This window comes from Numida meleagris, unplaced genomic scaffold (assembly GCF_002078875.1).
Source record: "Numida meleagris isolate 19003 breed g44 Domestic line unplaced genomic scaffold, NumMel1.0 unplaced_Scaffold351, whole genome shotgun sequence".
NCBI lineage: Eukaryota > Metazoa > Chordata > Aves > Galliformes > Numididae > Numida > Numida meleagris.
The window spans coordinates 24,009-40,852 of NW_018364576.1; the positions used below are offsets into that span (position 1 = coordinate 24,009).

General features: G+C 57.9%; 2 protein-coding genes and 1 long non-coding RNA gene across 3 annotated transcripts; all 3 read right to left on the reverse strand.

Annotated features, from left to right (window-relative positions):
- Window positions 1-1,188: 1,188 nt before the first annotated feature.
- LOC110391331 (deleted in malignant brain tumors 1 protein-like) lies at window positions 1,189-14,419 on the reverse strand (the record flags this gene model as incomplete). The annotated part of the gene is made up of 10 exons (XM_021383155.1): window positions 1,189-7,286; window positions 7,365-8,779; window positions 9,001-9,038; window positions 9,302-9,439; window positions 9,519-9,749; window positions 9,863-10,266; window positions 12,758-12,917; window positions 13,234-13,323; window positions 13,530-14,021; window positions 14,098-14,419. Coding segments are annotated over 9 exons (2,490 nt in total), but the record flags the coding sequence as incomplete, so codon positions are not given.
- On the reverse strand, window positions 11,333-13,527 carry LOC110391338. Its single transcript, XR_002434044.1, has 4 exons — window positions 13,408-13,527; window positions 13,234-13,323; window positions 13,072-13,155; window positions 11,333-12,917 (listed from the first exon to the last, which is right to left on the reverse strand). It is a non-coding gene; the product is annotated as an uncharacterized LOC110391338 (long non-coding RNA).
- Window positions 14,338-16,542, reverse strand: LOC110391336 (deleted in malignant brain tumors 1 protein-like). The gene is made up of 5 exons (XM_021383166.1): window positions 16,476-16,542; window positions 16,046-16,366; window positions 15,665-15,979; window positions 15,283-15,585; window positions 14,338-15,183 (listed from the first exon to the last, which is right to left on the reverse strand). The coding sequence occupies exons 1-5, from the start codon at window positions 16,528-16,530 to the stop codon at window positions 14,492-14,494; spliced, it is 1,686 nt and encodes a 561-aa protein (XP_021238841.1). The 5' UTR covers window positions 16,531-16,542; the 3' UTR covers window positions 14,338-14,491.
- Window positions 16,543-16,844: the final 302 nt, after the last annotated feature.

A 16,844-nucleotide genomic window follows, 5' to 3' on the forward strand; every position in this document is an offset into this window, starting at 1 on the left:
CCCTTGCGAGGTAGTGGAAATATTTATCAGTCACCATCTGGCATGGTGAAATATTTTTATGGATTTGATAAAAACATCCTGATTACAAAGGAACACTGACTGGCTGCATCCACTGTGGCATGACCCCTTGCAATGGCTCTAAATTGTGCAGAACTTTCAAATAATACTTTAGAAAACGAGAACCAACTACTGCGTGATTGCATTGGGAAAATCGAGCAAGAGCTTGGCCTATTGATGGGGAAAAAATCAAGTCTGACTTTCCCCTTAACAGAAGTATGGAATATTGCATTGGAAATTACTCAGGGCCCTGAACCAGTTGACCTGGGTAATCCAATGGGGATAATCTCTAGATCGGATCTCGAAGCCCCACTTGAGGTGGATCCCTTCGTGATCTGACCTTTAGTGACGCAGAAAAAACAAAAAAGATACTGGACAGTCCAGCAGAGGTGCCCCTGATCAATGGCTCCCTGCCCAAACCTATCCCCATGTAACAGCTTGCCCCTATACGGAGTCTGAATTGATGGATTTGGTGCAACGCTTTTGGCAGAAACCAAGAGGAAGCGTACCAGCTTGGTTACTCCGATTATGGGACAGGGGGCAGAGAGTGTTATGGTCAATGGACCAGAAGTTTCCAAGCTCTCATCCGTTACCTCGCACCCTGCCCTCAGACAGAGGCTGTATGCCACTGTGCAACATAATGAGGAGAATCGTACCTTAATGGATTGGTTGATGGTGGCATGCTGTATCCCTTGGCCTAATAAGGTGTCAACTGTTTATGGGTGTTCGGCCCAGTTCCGTGACCAAGGGGATGGGGACCCATGGGCCCACACCGCGGGAAAAGGGAAGAAGGGTAAGGAGATGGCCCTGAGAGCAAAGAACAGCGGCAACAATCTGAGGAGAAACAAACTAATTTACTAAATAAGATATCGGAATGCAAAACAACACACTATAATACAATATAATTACAATTTAAGCTGATAAATCCAATACAGAGAGAATGTCCCAAAATCAAGGTAGGCCTTACTCTACTACCGACGATAAGACGGATGGAGAGCGAGGTGCTGCCAGGACGAGAGACGGGTGGAAAAAAAGGACGAGGTCTCGTGATCTGCAAGCATTTATCTTTTCCCTCTGGCTGGAAAATGGTAACAGAGGAGCAAAGTACTGTGGGGACTGTAGTAGTCCTTCTCTTCTGAGAACCAGGTGCATACACTACATGATGTTATGATGTGGAATACCAATAAGCGAAAATAATAAAACCATGACGTAAGGCTGATATCCCGGTGCATGCAGGTTTATGGTCCTCCATGGAGGACCTCCAAACATATATTCGTGAGGTAGGAATGAAAGAGGCCATTTATGAGGATGGCTTTGAAAGTCCTGACTTAGTAAAATTCTCGGCTGGAATGAGGGACCTAATTTTACAGCAGGCACCCTCCCACCGTTACGGCACACTGTTATCTATATTGAACCCCTTGGTGGCCTCAGAGGCCATTGTTCAGCAGGCTGCCCAGTTCATGGCTGATCTGGGGGAGACAGAGCGCCTAAGGGCAAGGTGTAATATTAGGACAGTGGAAGGGGCTGAGGTATATCCCATAATTAAATTGGAAAAGCTGCCCCACAGACACCCTGATCGGGCCCCATACGGGTATCCTGTAAACAGATGTTAATGACCTCATACGGGACGGGGTGGCTTTTGCTAAAATCGACCGCCAACCTAATCATGTTTTGCTTCAGTTATGGAAACAACTAAGGGATGATCAAAAATTTCTAAGTACCTCCAAAAGGACAAGGGTATGAATAATTGAACGAATACCAGAAAATACTTGGAACCTAGAGGACTTTATAGTCCCTAATAAAAGGAATAAGACTCCCCAGGTGACTCGGGCTATGATGCCTGAGCCACCTGAGGAAAAAGACTTGGCACTTGCCCAATTCACGGCTTGATAGGGGATATTAGTCCCCATGTTAGGGCCTCCAGACGGGACCAGAGGCCCTATGTTGAGCTGACAATTTTTTGGTCCCGAAAGAACATACAAAGGGTTATGGTACTGGTTGACACAGGTGCGGAAATGTCAATTATTTATGGGGATCCGACTAAGTTTAATGGGGATAGAACAATGACCGGTGGCTTCGGGGGACAGACCATTCCAGTTACCCAGACGTAGTTGAAACTGGGGGTTGGGCGTCTCCCGCCCCGGGAATATAAGGTGTCTATTGCCCCAGTCCCAGAGTACATCTTGGGCATAGACATTTTCTGGGGTCTGGCTCTCCAGACAACCGTTGGAGAGTTCAGACTCCGACAGAGGTGTATCAGTATCCGGGCGGTGCAGGCGATATTGAGAGGCCATGCAAAGCATGAGCCTATTCGCCTGCTGGAACCGTGCTGGATCACTAATGTGCGGCAGTATAGGCTCCCGGGGGGGGCAAGATGAAATAGCAAGGACTGTGCAGGAATTAGAAAAAGCTGGGATCATAAGACCTGCACATAGCCCGTTTAATTCCCTCATATGGCCAGTGCGGAATTCAGATGGCACATGGAGAATGACGGTAGACTATAGAGAACTAAATAAGGTCACGCTGCCTGTTCACGCAGCCGTACCCAATATTGCCTCCCTAATGGACACATTGAGTAGGGAAATAGAAACCTGGCGAATGCATTCTTCAGTATTCCAATTGCTGAAGAATCACAAGACCAGTTCGCATTTACATGGGGAGGCAGGCAGTGGACCTTTCAGGTCCTGCCACAGGGGTACGTGCATTCACCAACATACTGCCATAACCTAGTGTGTGTGACCTGGCAAATTGGGAAAAACCTAACACTGTTAGCTTGTATCATTATATTGATGATCTCATGTTGACATCTGACTCACTGGAGGCAGTAGGGCAGGCAGCAGATTCATTAACTACCTATCTGCAGGAAAAAGGATGGGTTATAAACCCCCAGAAGGTGCAGGGTCCAGGCCTATCTGTGAAATTCCTGGGGGTAGTTTGGTCAGGAAAGACCAAAGTACTACCCAGTGCTGTCATAGATAAGGTTCAGGCATTCCCAGTCCCTACAACACCGAAGCAGCTGCAGGAGTTCTTGGGTGTATTGGGATATTGGCGTTCCTTTATACCTCATTTAGCACAGCTGCTGAGGCCGTTATATAGACTCACAAAGAAGGGGCAACTATGGGACTGGGGGAGAACGGAACACGAGGCTTTCCAACAGGCAAAACTGGCTGTTAAACAAGCCCAGGTGCTGGCTATATTTGATCCTACCCTCCCAGCTGAATTGGACGTTCATGTCACTCAGGACGGCTTTGGCTGGGGCCTGTGGCAACGCCAGAGTTCTGTTCGGACCCCAATCGGGTTCTGGTCTCAGGTCTGGCACGGAGCAGAGGAAAGATAAAGCATGATTGAAAAACAGTTATTGGCTGCCTACTCTGCATTACAGGTGGTAGAGCCAATAACCCAAACATCTGAGGTCACAGTTAAGACCACCTTGCCGATTCAGGGGTGGGTGAAAGATCTGACCCACTTTCCTAAGACAGGGGTGGCCCAGGCACAGACAGCGGCACAATGGGTCGCCTATCTCAGCCAGCGGAGTAGTTTGTCTTCATCACCATTGAAAGAAGAACTTCAAAAGATCTTAGGCCCAGTGACGTGTCACTGTGATGCACCGAAAGAAACAACGGTCGCTCCACCGGAGAAGAGTCCTGTTCAGGAGGGGAAATATCCCATTCCTGAAGACGCCTGGTATATGGATGGGTCCAGCAAAGGCAACCCAAGCAAGTGGAGAGCAGTGGCATACCATCCCTCCACTGACACAATCTGGTTTGAAGAGGGGGATGGTCAAAGTAGCCAATGGGCAGAGCTGCGAGCCGTGTGGATGGTTATCACCAAGGAACCTGGTGACAGTGCACTGAACATCTGCACAGATAGCTGGGCTGTATATCGGGGGCTCACTCTTTGGAATGAGCTCCCAGGACTGCTGCACAGCAGTGGAAGGATAACAAGGACCCGGTGATGGCCTATGTGGACTGGTGGGACATGAGACTGATCTGCACCAAACAACTGCATGCCTCCAGTAACATCATCGAGCACTGGCCCATAAGACAATGTGAACCTCAACCATGAACTGATCATCAATCGTCTCACATTGTGTCAACCTGCATCGCGATGGGCAATTGTATAATCATCATGGTGTTTTGGATCCCTGTATCAGGGAAGGCTCACCCTCAAGCTAACTTGATCATTGGTTCATGCCATGAAGGGGTGGAGTGTATGGGAACTGCTGAGTCATGGCCTGAACCACTGATTGAGCACCTGGAGGAAAAACCCAGTCAGCCCTGGGAGCACAGGTGAAGGCAATTCACCTGTGTGACCAGAAGGGGGTGGAGCCTGGCTGTACCCCTCTTATGCCTCATTTAAGGGCTGACTGCCCCTGAGCCAGGCTCTCTTCCTGAAGTTCTCTCGTTGGTGAGAGCCTTTCCCTGTTAGCCCAGAATCTTCTAATCTGGGTGAGCACTCTATTTTCCTTCCACCTTTTTTTGTAATGCTATTTCCATTGCGTTAGTCCTTCTGATTGCTGCACATCTGCTGCATGTTGGGAGCTGTTATCAGCAGGGTTATCTGCTGCTTGTTGGGGCCCAGCCTCCAATAACCTGCTTTGTGCCGAAATATGAGGCTTGCCTCCTCTTCTGGTGTCACACAGCCCCAACAAGGGGGCTTTCTGCCTGCATGTCCCTGTGGTGAGCCAGCCTGCCTGGGTGCTGTGTGTCCCTGAGCTGGGGCTGGGGCAGTGTCCATGCAGAGTGGGTCCCCACAGGAACAGGAGTGTTCCTAAACAGGGCCTCCCTCTGCACCTTAGTGCCCAGCTCATTATGGTGGGGTCCTAGAGCTGCCTTTGTGATTCTCCAGGCAGCATGGGGGTGAATAAGTTCCCCACGCTGTTGTGGACATGCTCACGATGGACATGCTCATGATGGCCATGCCAGGCCCCTCTCATGAGCCAGTGCATGAGCCAATGTACTGCCTGCATCTGGGAACGCACAGTCCCCATGCATGCCCTGCAGCATGAGCAGGAGGGGATGTTTTCTTCTGCATGGGGATCCATTGTGAGCAACAACCGCATGCAGCTGCCATACCACCTGCACAGAAGCGATACATAAGCATAAAGTGATGCTCTTCGACTCCAGCCTGTAGCATGCTGGAAGGGGTCCCGCTCCACTGCTTTGGTATCGCTGTGTAGGAGCAGATTCAGGGTCAGCTGCAGATTGCAGCAGTCCTAGGGGTGTCTGGCTGCTGAGGGGACTGTACGGAAACCCAGCTTCACAGGGGGAGGCGCTGGGCCGACGTGTCCCTGCCCCTGTCCTCAATTGCAGCGTGGTGCTGGGGAAGGAGGAAGTGTGCAACCGGTGCGCGGCCGCTTTCAAAAGTGAAACCCTGCTTGTACGAAGGGCTGGGATGCAGGGCTGTGCCTGGCCTCGCTGCAGGGTCAGTGCATGGCCACTTGGCTCAATGGGCACCAGGGGCTCCTGAGAACACGGCTGTGGGGCTGGGCTCCTGCTGAGGGTGCAGGGCTGCAGTGTGCCGGACAGGAATGCCAGCAGGGCCCAAGGCAGTGCTCCCTCCATCTTGTGCTCGTGTTGCAGAGCTCTGGCCCTGCCCTGCCACGAGAGCACCTAAATGGCCTCCCATCAGGCCGGAGCAGGGCCCAGGAGGCAGCAGAAGCCCCAGAGCAGGGCTCAGCAGGGCCAACAGCTCTGCAGGCAGAACCAAGCGGCACCGCAGCAGGGCTCTGGGCCCAGCTGAGAGGCCCCAGCAGGAAGGCCTGGCCTGCTCGGGAGGGACATGCGCTGCCAGCCAGGAGGCCGCCATTGCTCCTGGCAGAGGCACACAGCGGTGGCATAGAGCAGATGAGGAAGGACAGCCCGTTCCATGACTTTAATGAAAACTCCAGGGACGGTTGCTTGGCACCTTCCATCAGGAACATACAGCAGGGATGTGAATCCTGCCCTCAGCCACTGCAGGTTCTTACAGACTACAGGAACAGACAGGTGCATGGAGATGACTCAGGCCCCTGATACATGTCTCTTGTATCAGAGGGAGCTCTTTACCACGTGTCCTCTTCCCACCCACAACAGAGGTGTCCTCAGAAGAGGAGATCCTACCAGCAAGCGCAGGGTGAGAGTCAGCATGCGCCAGTTTCCTTATCAAAACGTGTGTGCAAAGGCTGTGAATTTGTGTGGGGTACATGCATGTACAGTTATCATCTGAATGTCTGTAACTGTTTTCCTTTTCTGTCCTTTTCCGTTTGTATGTCGCCCCACAAGTTTGTTTACAGCTCTCTCCGCCATTGCACACTGGGGGCAGGGGCAGAGTGAGCGAACGGCCGGGTGCTGCTCAGCTGCCTGCCGGGTAAAACCACAGTGTATGGCAGCGTGCCTGCACCTGTGTGCCTGTGGGACACGCGGTCCTTGTTGTCCTTCCACTGCAGTGCAGCAGTCCTGGGAGCCATCCTACCTGGTCTCCATGAGCTTTCCCACTCTTCCTGTTGTTTCCCCAGTGCCAAGCGCCAAGGGGGGTGTCTCTGAAATCCAGGTTTGCCCCACAGCCCCGAGGGAAGGCTGATAGACTCAGGTAGAGGAGCCAAGGCTGCAAGTGAGTTTCCACACAGATGAGGGGTTTTAATAAAGAAGAGATACTCATAAGGAAAGAGTTACAGAAAATAATTTTGAAAAAGCTGACAAGCTGTTGTGCTGCAGGTGCAGGAAGGAGAATGGAGCAGTTTGCTACTGTTCTGTAATGCCAGGCAGGGAGAGGTGATGCTGCCAAGGCCAGAGCCACCCGAATTTGCGGAGAGAGGCTCCTGTTCCAGCCATGTCCCCAGGCCCTGCTCACAACGATGTCCCCAGAGCTCTGACACCAACATCGTCATAGCCCATGTTCTCGTGGGGCTCTGTCAAGGCATCCCTCGTATGAAGAGAGGGGGGCACCTCTGGCACAGCCATAGCATCGTCGTAGCCATGCGAGGGGCTGTGCTGGGGCTGGGCAGGGGGGTCTGTGAAAGGCACAGCGGGGCCGGTGGTGAGGACACAGCCAGGAGGGGCTGCGTGCCCTCACCTCCCCATCAGCGCTGTTTGGCTGCGTCCCCCTTGAATGGATGCCCAGTGCTTTTCTGTCCTCACAGTGCACCTCTGTGCCTGTGCTCCTACCTGGGGACACCTGGAGGTCACTCTGCTCTTCGCTGTCCCTGCTGTGATCTGCCATCTTTGTTCCTGAGCCTTGGGACAGGGAGCCTGGAGGGGAGGAAGTGTGTTGGGGACATGAAAGGAGATTGGGAAAGTCCCAGGCCGCGGGGACCATCCTGCTTTCACCTGTGCTGCTGGGCACCTCCTGGTACTTGGGCATCAGGCTGTAGTCAAGCTCCTCATACACAACCTCAGAGGCAGCATCCTTGCTGGGGCCTGCAATGCAGCACGCATGGCACTGGTGACCACGATGTCTCCAAGGTGCTGCCCCGTGGTGGGGGACCCTCAGAGCGGTGCCCACCTTGGGACTGGGCTCGTGCACGCTGTGCCTGCACAGCCAGGGCGGCCAGGGCCAGGCACAGCAGCAACCCCAGGATCACGCACAAGACTGTGAGTGCAGACACGCTCCTTGGTGCTTCTGTCAGTGGGACAGCGCTGTGGGTGAGATCTGTGGGGCAGTGATGGGAACCATGAGGCCCCGTGGGGATCCCATGGCAGCAGTTAGAGGACAGTGAGCATGGACAGAGCCATCTGGTGAGGTGACTCTGTCCTGGCAGCTGCTACCTGGGGCTGGGCTGGTGGCCTCACTTCTGTCTCTGGTGTTCTCTACACATGTGATGTGGGTGATCCCGGTGGGGTCACATTTTTGCAGCTGCCAGGGCGCCGAGGGGCAGTGCCAGAGCGAGCGGGCCCCCTCCTCACAACTCACCCAGCTCAGCCAGGCAGGATCTGAGCCCTGTGCTGGGACAAATGCCAGCCTCCCCCCTGTGCCGCATCCCAGCTGGTGGCAGACGGCAGTGGCTGTGGCAGAGCTGGTGCCATTGGCACAAACACGACCCCACGTCCCCTCATGCAGCACCTCCAGGTGCCCTCTGCATCTGCTGCTTTCCCCTATCAGCCGCAGGTCCAGCAGCCCTGCAACGAGGTCAGGGGATCATTGAACCCTGAGGGTGGTGGGGCTGCTCCCATCCAGAGAGATGGTAGCACTCACCTGAGCACACGGCACCCGCACCACCACCACGCTGGCAGCCACGCTGCACTGGGGCCGGGCAGTGCCAGAGAGCATCCTCCGTCCCGGAGCAGCCCCCAGCACCCAGCCACATCGTCCCAGTGCCAGGCCCAAAGTGCTCTGAGCCAGGAGACTCCAGGGCCCATCCACAGCCCAGCTGGCGGCAGACGACGGTGGCATCCTGCAGGGTCCAGGTGTCCTGGCAGATGGTGCCCCAGGTGCCCTTGCTGTACACCTCCACCCTGCCGGCGCAGCGCCCGGGGCCTCCTGCCAGCCTCAGCTGCTGGCTGCCTGCATGGGAGGGTCGGGCTGGGTCTGGGGATGACAGCGTGATGCCCATGGTCTTTCCCAGTGCCCTCACCTGAGCAGGCAATGGCCAACTCCTCATGGCTGTGGTTGGTCTTGGTGGCCATCCCCGAGGCATTACACTGTGCCAGGAGCTCTTCCGTGCCGACACATCGCAGCTCCTGCAGCTCCATGTGGCCTGATCCAGTGGCTGGCACAGCATAGATTTTCTCAGGCACACCGCAGCCTAGCTGCCGACACGCCACGGTGGCAGTGCCATTGTCCCACAGCCCCACAGACACACGGGCCCAGACACCGGGGCGCATGGCCACCTCCAGCCGTCCGTCGCACCGGCTCTCCCCACCGTGGAGCCGCTGGGGCTCAGTGACACCTGCAACAGCCTGACTGTGTCGTGGTGATGGGCAGTGCTCCTCTCCTGCTGGGGGTACTCATGGCCCCCATACCCACCTGAGCAGTTGACTCAGCCAGCCGGAACCCAGTGTAGGCTGCAGCAGAGAGAGGGTGCTGGAGTTGGAGGAGTGAGGGACCCCTGGGGCCCTCACACTGCTCAGGGCTGACGCAGACCCACAGCACCAGTACTTATGGGTGCAGATGATGGCAGCAGGTTGAGTGCAGTTCTGGATGTGGGGAGGCTGCTGTATGCACATTGACAGGAGGAGCTCAGTTCCGTTGCACTCAAAGGCGCCATCCCAGAATGGCCCCGCTGCTGCTCCCAAATGCCCGGCCCTGGGTAGGGCCAGTGTTGTACTGCAGCCCAGCTCCCTGCAGACGACCTGCGCGGCCATGAGGTCCACGTGGCCATGGCAAACGCTGACCCAGGCCCGGCCCTGCCGCACCTCCAGCCGCCCCAAACAGGCACTGTCACCTCCAGCCAGCTGGGAGAACCCTGCCGGGAGAGGTGGGCTGCTGGGCTGTGGGATGTGGGCAGTGGGCTCCCTGTGGTGCCGCATGCCCCCAGCTCTCACCTTGGCAGACCACAGTGGCGTTATAATCATGAGTGACGTTGTAGGGACCCCAGTGCTTAATGTTGCAGTCCCAGATGGCCTTCTCGTTCCCATTGCAGTTGATATAGGCCAACATTACTGGACTCCTGACTTGTGAAACTTGCTTGGTAAACTTGGTGTGAGCAGCTGATCCACAGCCCAGCTGCTGGCACACCACCTCAGCATCATTCATGTTCCAGTTATCGTCAGCAACTGTGCCCCAGCATCCCCGCAGCTTCACCGCCACTCTCCCCTCGCAGGGTCCCCTGCCATCCACCAGCCGCAGCTCCAGTGCCTCTGCATCAGGGACCGGCCTCAGCCCTGACCAGGGGTCCTGGCATGGTATGTGCATCCCAGCCACCCCAGCTCACCTGTGCAGATCACTCCCACATCCCACTCGTGGCCACAGAAGTGCTTGCCCCAGCCATAGTGAGAGCAGTCCTGCAGGGTGGCCTCAGTGCCATCACAGAAGAAGGGATGCAACCAGATGCGTCCCTGGCCCTGCCCAAATGGGGCGTATGGGGACGTATGGGCCACCGTGCCACAGCCCAGCTGCCGGCACACCACACCGGCCCATTGTGCGTCCCACTGGACGTCGTAGCTGCAGACAGAGCCCCATTCGCCCTCGTGCTTCATCTGCACCCGACCGGCACAGCGCCCACCGCCATCCACCAGCTGCAGCATCTCGCTGCCTGTGGGCACCTGGGGAGGTGGCTGAGCCTGGGGGTGCCTGTCCTATGGCTGCAACCCTGACCCTCCGCTTCCCCTGTCTCACAGCCACCCCCCTGCCCCACAACTCACCCATGCAGAGCTGCACGCAGTAGAGCAGCCCGAGCACCCTGGCAGGCACCATCATGCCCTACAGGCCCTGCCCGTAGCCTGGGATGGGGAGGGGGAGATATAGGCAGCCCCTGGTGGCAGGAGCCAATGGGGACGGCGATGTACGGTGGGAGCCGTTATCAGCAGGTTTATCTGCTGCTTGCCTGGGCCCAGCCTCCAATAACCTGCTTCATGCCCAAATATGAGGCTTGTCTCCGCTTCTGTCATCACGCAGCCCCGCAATGGGGGCTCATTGCCTGTGTGTCCCCGAGGTGAGCCAGCCTGCACGTACACTGTGTACCCCTGCTGGGGCGGTGGCTTTGCCTATGCAGAGAGGGTCTCCACAGAGACAGGAGTGACCCCAAACAGGGGCCTCCCTCTGTACCCTAGCGCCCAGCTTGTTTTGATGGGGTCCTACAGCTGCCTTTGGGGTTCCCCAGGGAGCAGTGGGGTGAATAAGGTCCCCATGCTAGCCAGGACATGCACAAGAGGGCCATGCCCGGCCTCTCGCATCAGGCAGTGGGACACAGCACTGCCTGAATCTGGGCACACGCAATCCCTGTGCTTGCCCTGCAGCATAACCTGGAGGGGATATTTTCTCCTGTGCAGGGACCCAGGGAGAGCACCAACCTCACACAGCTGCTGTGCCACCTGGACAGAAGCAATACGTTGCACAAAGGGATGCTCTTAGACTGGAGCCTGCAGCACATGGTGAGGGGTCCTGCTTCCCTGCTTTGGTATTGCTGCGCCAGGAGCAGACACAGGGACAGCTGCAGATTGCAGCAGTCCTAGGGGTGTCCGGCTGCTGAGGGGACAGCACAGAAGCCCCAGCTTCATAGGGGAAGGCACAGGGCCGACGTGTCCCTCCCTGTGTCCCCGTGTGCAGCGCGGTGCTGGGAAAGGAGGAAGTGTGCGATGGGTGCACGGCTGCTTTCAAAAGCGAAACCCTGCCTGTACGCAGGGCTGGGATGTGGGGCTGCGCCTGGCCCCGCTGCAGGGTCTGTGAGTGGCCACATGGCTCAATGGGCACCAGGGGCTCCTGAGAACACGGCTGTGGGGCTGGGCTCCTGCTGAGGGTGCAGGGCTGCAGTGTGCAGGACAGGAATGCCAGAAGGGCCCAGGGCAATGCTCCCACCCTGTTGTGCTCGTGCTGCAGAGCTCTGGCACTGCCCTGCCACGAGAGCACCAACACGGGCTACCAACCTTCTGGAGCAGGGCCCATGAGGCAGCAGGAGCCCCAGAGCAGGGCTCAGCAGGGCCAGGCCTACAGCTCTGCGGGCAGCACCAGCCAGCTCTGCAGCAGGGCTCTGGGCCCAGCTGAGAGGCCCCGGCGGGAAGGCCTTGCTTACTAGGGAGGGACATGCGCTGCCAGCCAGGAGGCTGTCATTCCTCCTGGCAGCGGCACCCAGCACTGGCATAGAGCAGATAAGTAAGGACAACCCATTCCAGGACTTAATGAAAACTCCAGGGACAGCTGCTTGGCACCTTCCATCAGGAACGTACAGCAGGGATGTGAATCCTGTCCTCAGCCACTGCAGGTCCTTACAGAGTACAGGAACAGACAGGTGCAGGAGGAGACTCAGGCCCCTGATACGATGTCTCTTGTTTCAGAGGGAGCTCTTTACCATGTGTCCTCTTCCCACCCACAACAGAGGTGTCCTCAGAAGAGGAGATCCTACCAGCAAGCGCAGGGTGAGAGTCAGCTTACTCAGGTTTGCTTATCAAAACGTCTGTGCAAAGGCTGTGAATTTGTGTGGAGATACATGCATGTACAGTTATCATCTGAATGTCTGTGACTGTTTTCCCTTTCTGTCCTTTTCCGCTTGTATCTCGCCCCACGAGTTTGTTTACAGCTCTCTCCCGCATTGCACACTGGGGGCAGGGGCGGAGTGAGCGAACGGCCGGGTGCTGCTCAGCTGCCTGCCGGGTGAAACCACAGCGTGTGGCAGCGTGCCTGCACCTGTGTGCCTGTGGGACACGCGGTCCTTGTTATCCTTCCCCTGCAGTGCAGCAGTCCTGGGAGCCATCCCACCTCATCTCCATGAGCTTTCCCACTCTTCCCGTTGTTTCCCCGGTGCCCAGAGCCAACGGAGATATCTCTGAAATCCAGCTTTTCCCCACTGCCCTGAGGGATGGTCAATGAACTCAGGTAGAGGAGCCAAGGCTGGAATCATTTCTACACATATTTGGGGTTTTAATAAAGAAGATATAAAGGAAGAGTTACAGAAAATAATTTCAAAAAAGCTGACAAGCTGTTGTGTTACAGGTGCAGGTAGGAGAATGGAGCAGGTTGCTGCTGTTCTGCAGCGCCAGGCAGGGAGAGGTGATGCTGCCATGACTAGAGCCACCCCTTCTTGGGGACAGATATCCCTGTTCAAGCCACGTCTCCAGGGCCTGCTCACAGTGATGTCCCCAGGATGCTGACACCAATGTCATCACAGCTCATGTCCTCGGGGGGCTGTGCCAGGACATCCCCGGTGTGGGGAGAGTGGAACACCTCCGGCACAGCCATAGCATCGTCGTAGCCATGCGAGGGTCTGTGCTGGGGCTGGGCAAGGGGGTCTGCGAAAGGCACGGAGGGGCCAGTGGTGAGGACACAGCCAGGAGGGGCTGCGTGCCCTCGCCTCCCCATCAGCGCTGTTTGGCTGTGTCCCCCTCAGATGGCTGCCCGGTGCCTTTCTATAATCACAGTGCATGTCTGTGCCTGTGCCCCTACCTGAGGACACCTGGAGGTCATTCTCCTCAGTGCCATCCCTGGGGTGATCTGCCATCTTTGTTTATGAGCCTTGGGACAGGGAGCCTGGAGGGGAAGAAGGGTGTTGTGGACATGATAGGGGATGGGGAGAGCCTCAGGCCACAGAGACCATCATGCTCCCACCTGTGTGGCTGGGCACCTCCTGGTACTTGGGCATCAGGCTGTAGTCAAGCTCCTCATACACAACCTCGGAAGTGGCGTCCTTGCTGGGGCCTGCAAGGCAGCACGCATGGCACTGGTGACCACGATGTCCCCAAGGCGCTGCCCTGTGGTGGGGGACCCCAGAGTGGTGCCCACCTTGGCACTGGGCCCGTGCGCGGTGTGCCTGCACAGCCAGGGCGGCCAGGGCCAGGCACAGCAGCATCCCCAGGATCACGCACAACACTGTGAGGGCTGAAATGCTCCTTGATGCTTCTGTCAGTGGGACAGCGCTGTGGGTGAGAGCTGTGGGGCAGCGATGGGAAGCGTGAGGCCCCGTGGGGATCCCATTGCAGCAGTTAGAGGACAGGGAGCATGGACAGAACCATTTGTTGAGGTGATTCTGTCCTTGTGGCTGCTACCGGGGGTTGGGCTGGTGGCCTCACTCCTGTCCCTGGTGTCCTCTTCACATGCGATGTAGGCGATCCAGGTGGGGTCACATTCCTGCAGCTGCCAGGGAGCTGAGCGGCAGCGCCAGAGCGAGGGGGCCCCCTCCTCACATCTCACCCAGCTCAGCCAGGCAGGATCTGAGCCCTGTGCAGGGACAGCCACCAGACTCCCCCCTGTGCCGCATCCCAGCTGGTGGCAGACGGCAGCGGCCGTGGCGAGGCTGGTGCCATTTGCACAAACACAACTCCACATTCCCTCATGCAGCACCTCCAGGTGCCCTTGGCATCTGCTGCCTTCCCCCGTCAGCCGCAGGTCCAGCAGCCCTGCAACAAGGTCAGGGGATCACTGCAGCCTGAGGGTGGTGGGGCTGCTCCCACCCAGAGGGATGGTGGCACTCACCTGAGCACACGGCACCCGCACCACCACCATGCTGGCAGCCACGCTGCACTGGGGCTGGGCAGTGCCAGAGAGCATCTTCCACCCCAGAGCAGTCCCCGGCACCCGACCACAGTGTCCCACTGCCAGGCCCAAAGCGCTCAGAGCTAGGAGCCTCCAGAGCCCATCCACAGCCCAGCTGGCGGCAGACGACGGTGGCATCCTGCAGGGTCCAGGTGTCCTGGCAGATGGTGCCCCAGGTGCCCTCGCTGTACACCTCCACCCTGCCGGTGCAGCGCCCAGGGCCTCCTGCTAGCCTCAGCTGCCGGCTGCCTGCATGGGAGGGTCAGGCTGGTTCTGGGGATGGCAGTGTGATGCCCATGGCCTTTCCCAGTGCACTCACCTGAGCAGGCAATGGTCAACTCCTCATGGCTGTGGCTGGGCTCTGTGGCCAACCCTGAGGTGTTACACTGTGCCAGGAGCTCCTCGGTGCCATCGCACTGCAGCTCCTGCAGCTCCATGGGGCCCGAGCCGCTGTCTGGCACAGCATAGATTTTCTCAGGCACACCGCAGTCCTGCTGTCGGCACACCACGGTGGCAGTGCCATTGTCCCACAGCCGCACAGACACACGGTCCCAGACACCTGGGTGCGTGGCCACCTCCAGCCATCCGTCGCACCAGCTCTCCCCACCGTGGAGTCGCAGGGGCTCAGTGACACCTGCAACAGCCATGTTGTGCCGTGAGAATGGGCAGTGCTCCCCACCTGCTGGGGCTCCCCGCAGTCCCCACACCCACCTGAGCAGTTGATGGCAGCGGTGTGCCCGAGGGGGCAGGTGGGCTGCCCTAACACCTCCACGGGGCACTCGCCTGGGTGCCGCTCGCTCCCGCTGCAGCTGAGGGCATCATGCAGCAGTGTCCCTGTCCCCATCCCAAAATGGCCTGGTGCGGACAGGGAGACAGCGGAGCCACAGCCCAGGTGACGGCAGAGGACATGGGCATCGGGCAGGTCCCAGGCAGTGGCACACAGCGGCTTCCACACCCCTCGAGCCTCGACTTCCACCCGGTCAGCACAGCGTGAGTCTCCATCCGCCAGCCGGAATCCGGTGTAGGCTGCAGCATAGAGAGTGTGCTGGGGTTTGGAGGAGCGAGGGACCCCTGGGCAACCCATACTTCATGGGGCTGATGCAGCCCCACAGCGCCAGTGCTTACGTGTGCAGATGATGGCAGCTGGTTGGGTACAGTTCTGCATGTGGGGAGGCCGCCGTGTGCAAGCAGATAGCAGGAGCTGAGTTCCATTGCACTCAAAGGCACCATCCCAGAATGGCCCCGCTGCTACTCCAAAATGCCCGGCCTCAGGAAGGGCCAGTGTTGTACCGCAGCCCAGCTCCCTGCAGACGACCTGGGCGGCCATGAGGTCCACATGGCTGTGGCAGACGCTGACCCAGGCCCGGCCCTGCCTCACCTCCAGCCGCCCCGAGCAGGCACTGTCCCCTCCGGCCAGCCGGGAGAACCCTGCCGGGAGAGGTGGGCTGCTGAGATGGGGGAAACAGGTGATGGGAACCCTGTAGTGCTGCATGCCCCCAGCTCTCACCTTGGCAGACCACAGTGGCGTTATAGTGATGAGGGACATTGTATGGACCCCAGGCCTTAATGTTGCAGTCCCAGATGGCCTTCTCGTTCCCTTTGCATTTGATATCGGCCAACATTACGGGACTCCTGACATGTGAAACTCTCCTGGTTAATGTGGTGTGAGCAGCTGATCCACAGCCCAGCTGCTGGCACACCACCTCAGCATCATTCATGTTCCAGGCACTGTCATATACCGTGCCCCAGAGGTTCCGCAGCTTCACCTCCACTCTCCCCTCGCAGGGTCCCCTGCCGTCCACCAGCTGCAGCTTCAGTGCCTCTGCATCAGGTACCAGCGTTAGCCCTGACCAGGGGTCCTGGCATGGTCCCAGACACCCCAGCTCACCTGTGCAGATCACTCCCACATCCCACTCGTGGCCACAGAAGTGCTTGCCCCAGCCATAGTGAGTGCAGTCCTGCAGGGTGGCCTCAGTGCCATCACAGAAGGTAGGATGCAACCAGATGCGTCCCTGGCCCTGCCCGAATGGGGCATATGGGGACTTATGGGCCACCTTGCCACAGCCCAGCTGCTGGCACACCACACCAGCCTCACGTGCATCCCACTTGTATTCATAGCTGCAGACGGAGCCCCATTCGCCTTTGTGCTTCACCTCCTCCCGACCGGCACAGCGCCCACCGCCATCCACCAGCCGCAGCACCTCGCTGCCTGTGCGCACCAGGGGAGGTGGCTGAGCCTGGGGCTGACTGTCCCGTGGCTGCAACCCTGCCCCTCTGCTTCCCCTGTCCCACGGCCACCCCTTTTCCCCACAACTCACCCATGCAGAGCTGCATGCAGAGGAGCAGCCCCATCACTCTTGCAGGCACCATCATGCCCCACAGGCCCAGCCCGCAGCCCGGGATGGGGAGGGGGAGATATAGGCAGCCCCTGGTGGCAGGAGCCAATGGGCACGGCGATGTACGGGGGGAGCCGTTATCATCAGGGTTATCTGCTGCCTGCAGGGGCCCAGCCTCCAATAACCTGCTTCATGCCCAAATATGAGTCTGTCTCCACTTCTGTCGTCACACAGCCCTAGGAAGGGGTCTTGGTGCCTGCGTATCCCCAGGGGTTGCCAGCCTGCATGTGCACTGTGTGTGCCTGCGTTGGGGCTGGGGCTGGGGCTGTGCCCATTTCGAGTGGTTCCCCA

Coding starts and splice junctions, on each gene's coding strand:
- LOC110391336 (XM_021383166.1), bottom strand. CDS start 16,530: ATGATGGTGCCTGCAAGAGTGATGGGGCTGCTCCTCTGCATGCAGCTC. Junction 16,367..16,475: donor CTGCATGCAGCTCTGCATGG/GTGAGTTGTGGG, acceptor TGGTGCGCACAG/GCAGCGAGGTGCTGCGGCTG. Junction 15,586..15,664: donor CGCCACTGTGGTCTGCCAAG/GTGAGAGCTGGG, acceptor CTCTCCCGGCAG/GGTTCTCCCGGCTGGCCGGA.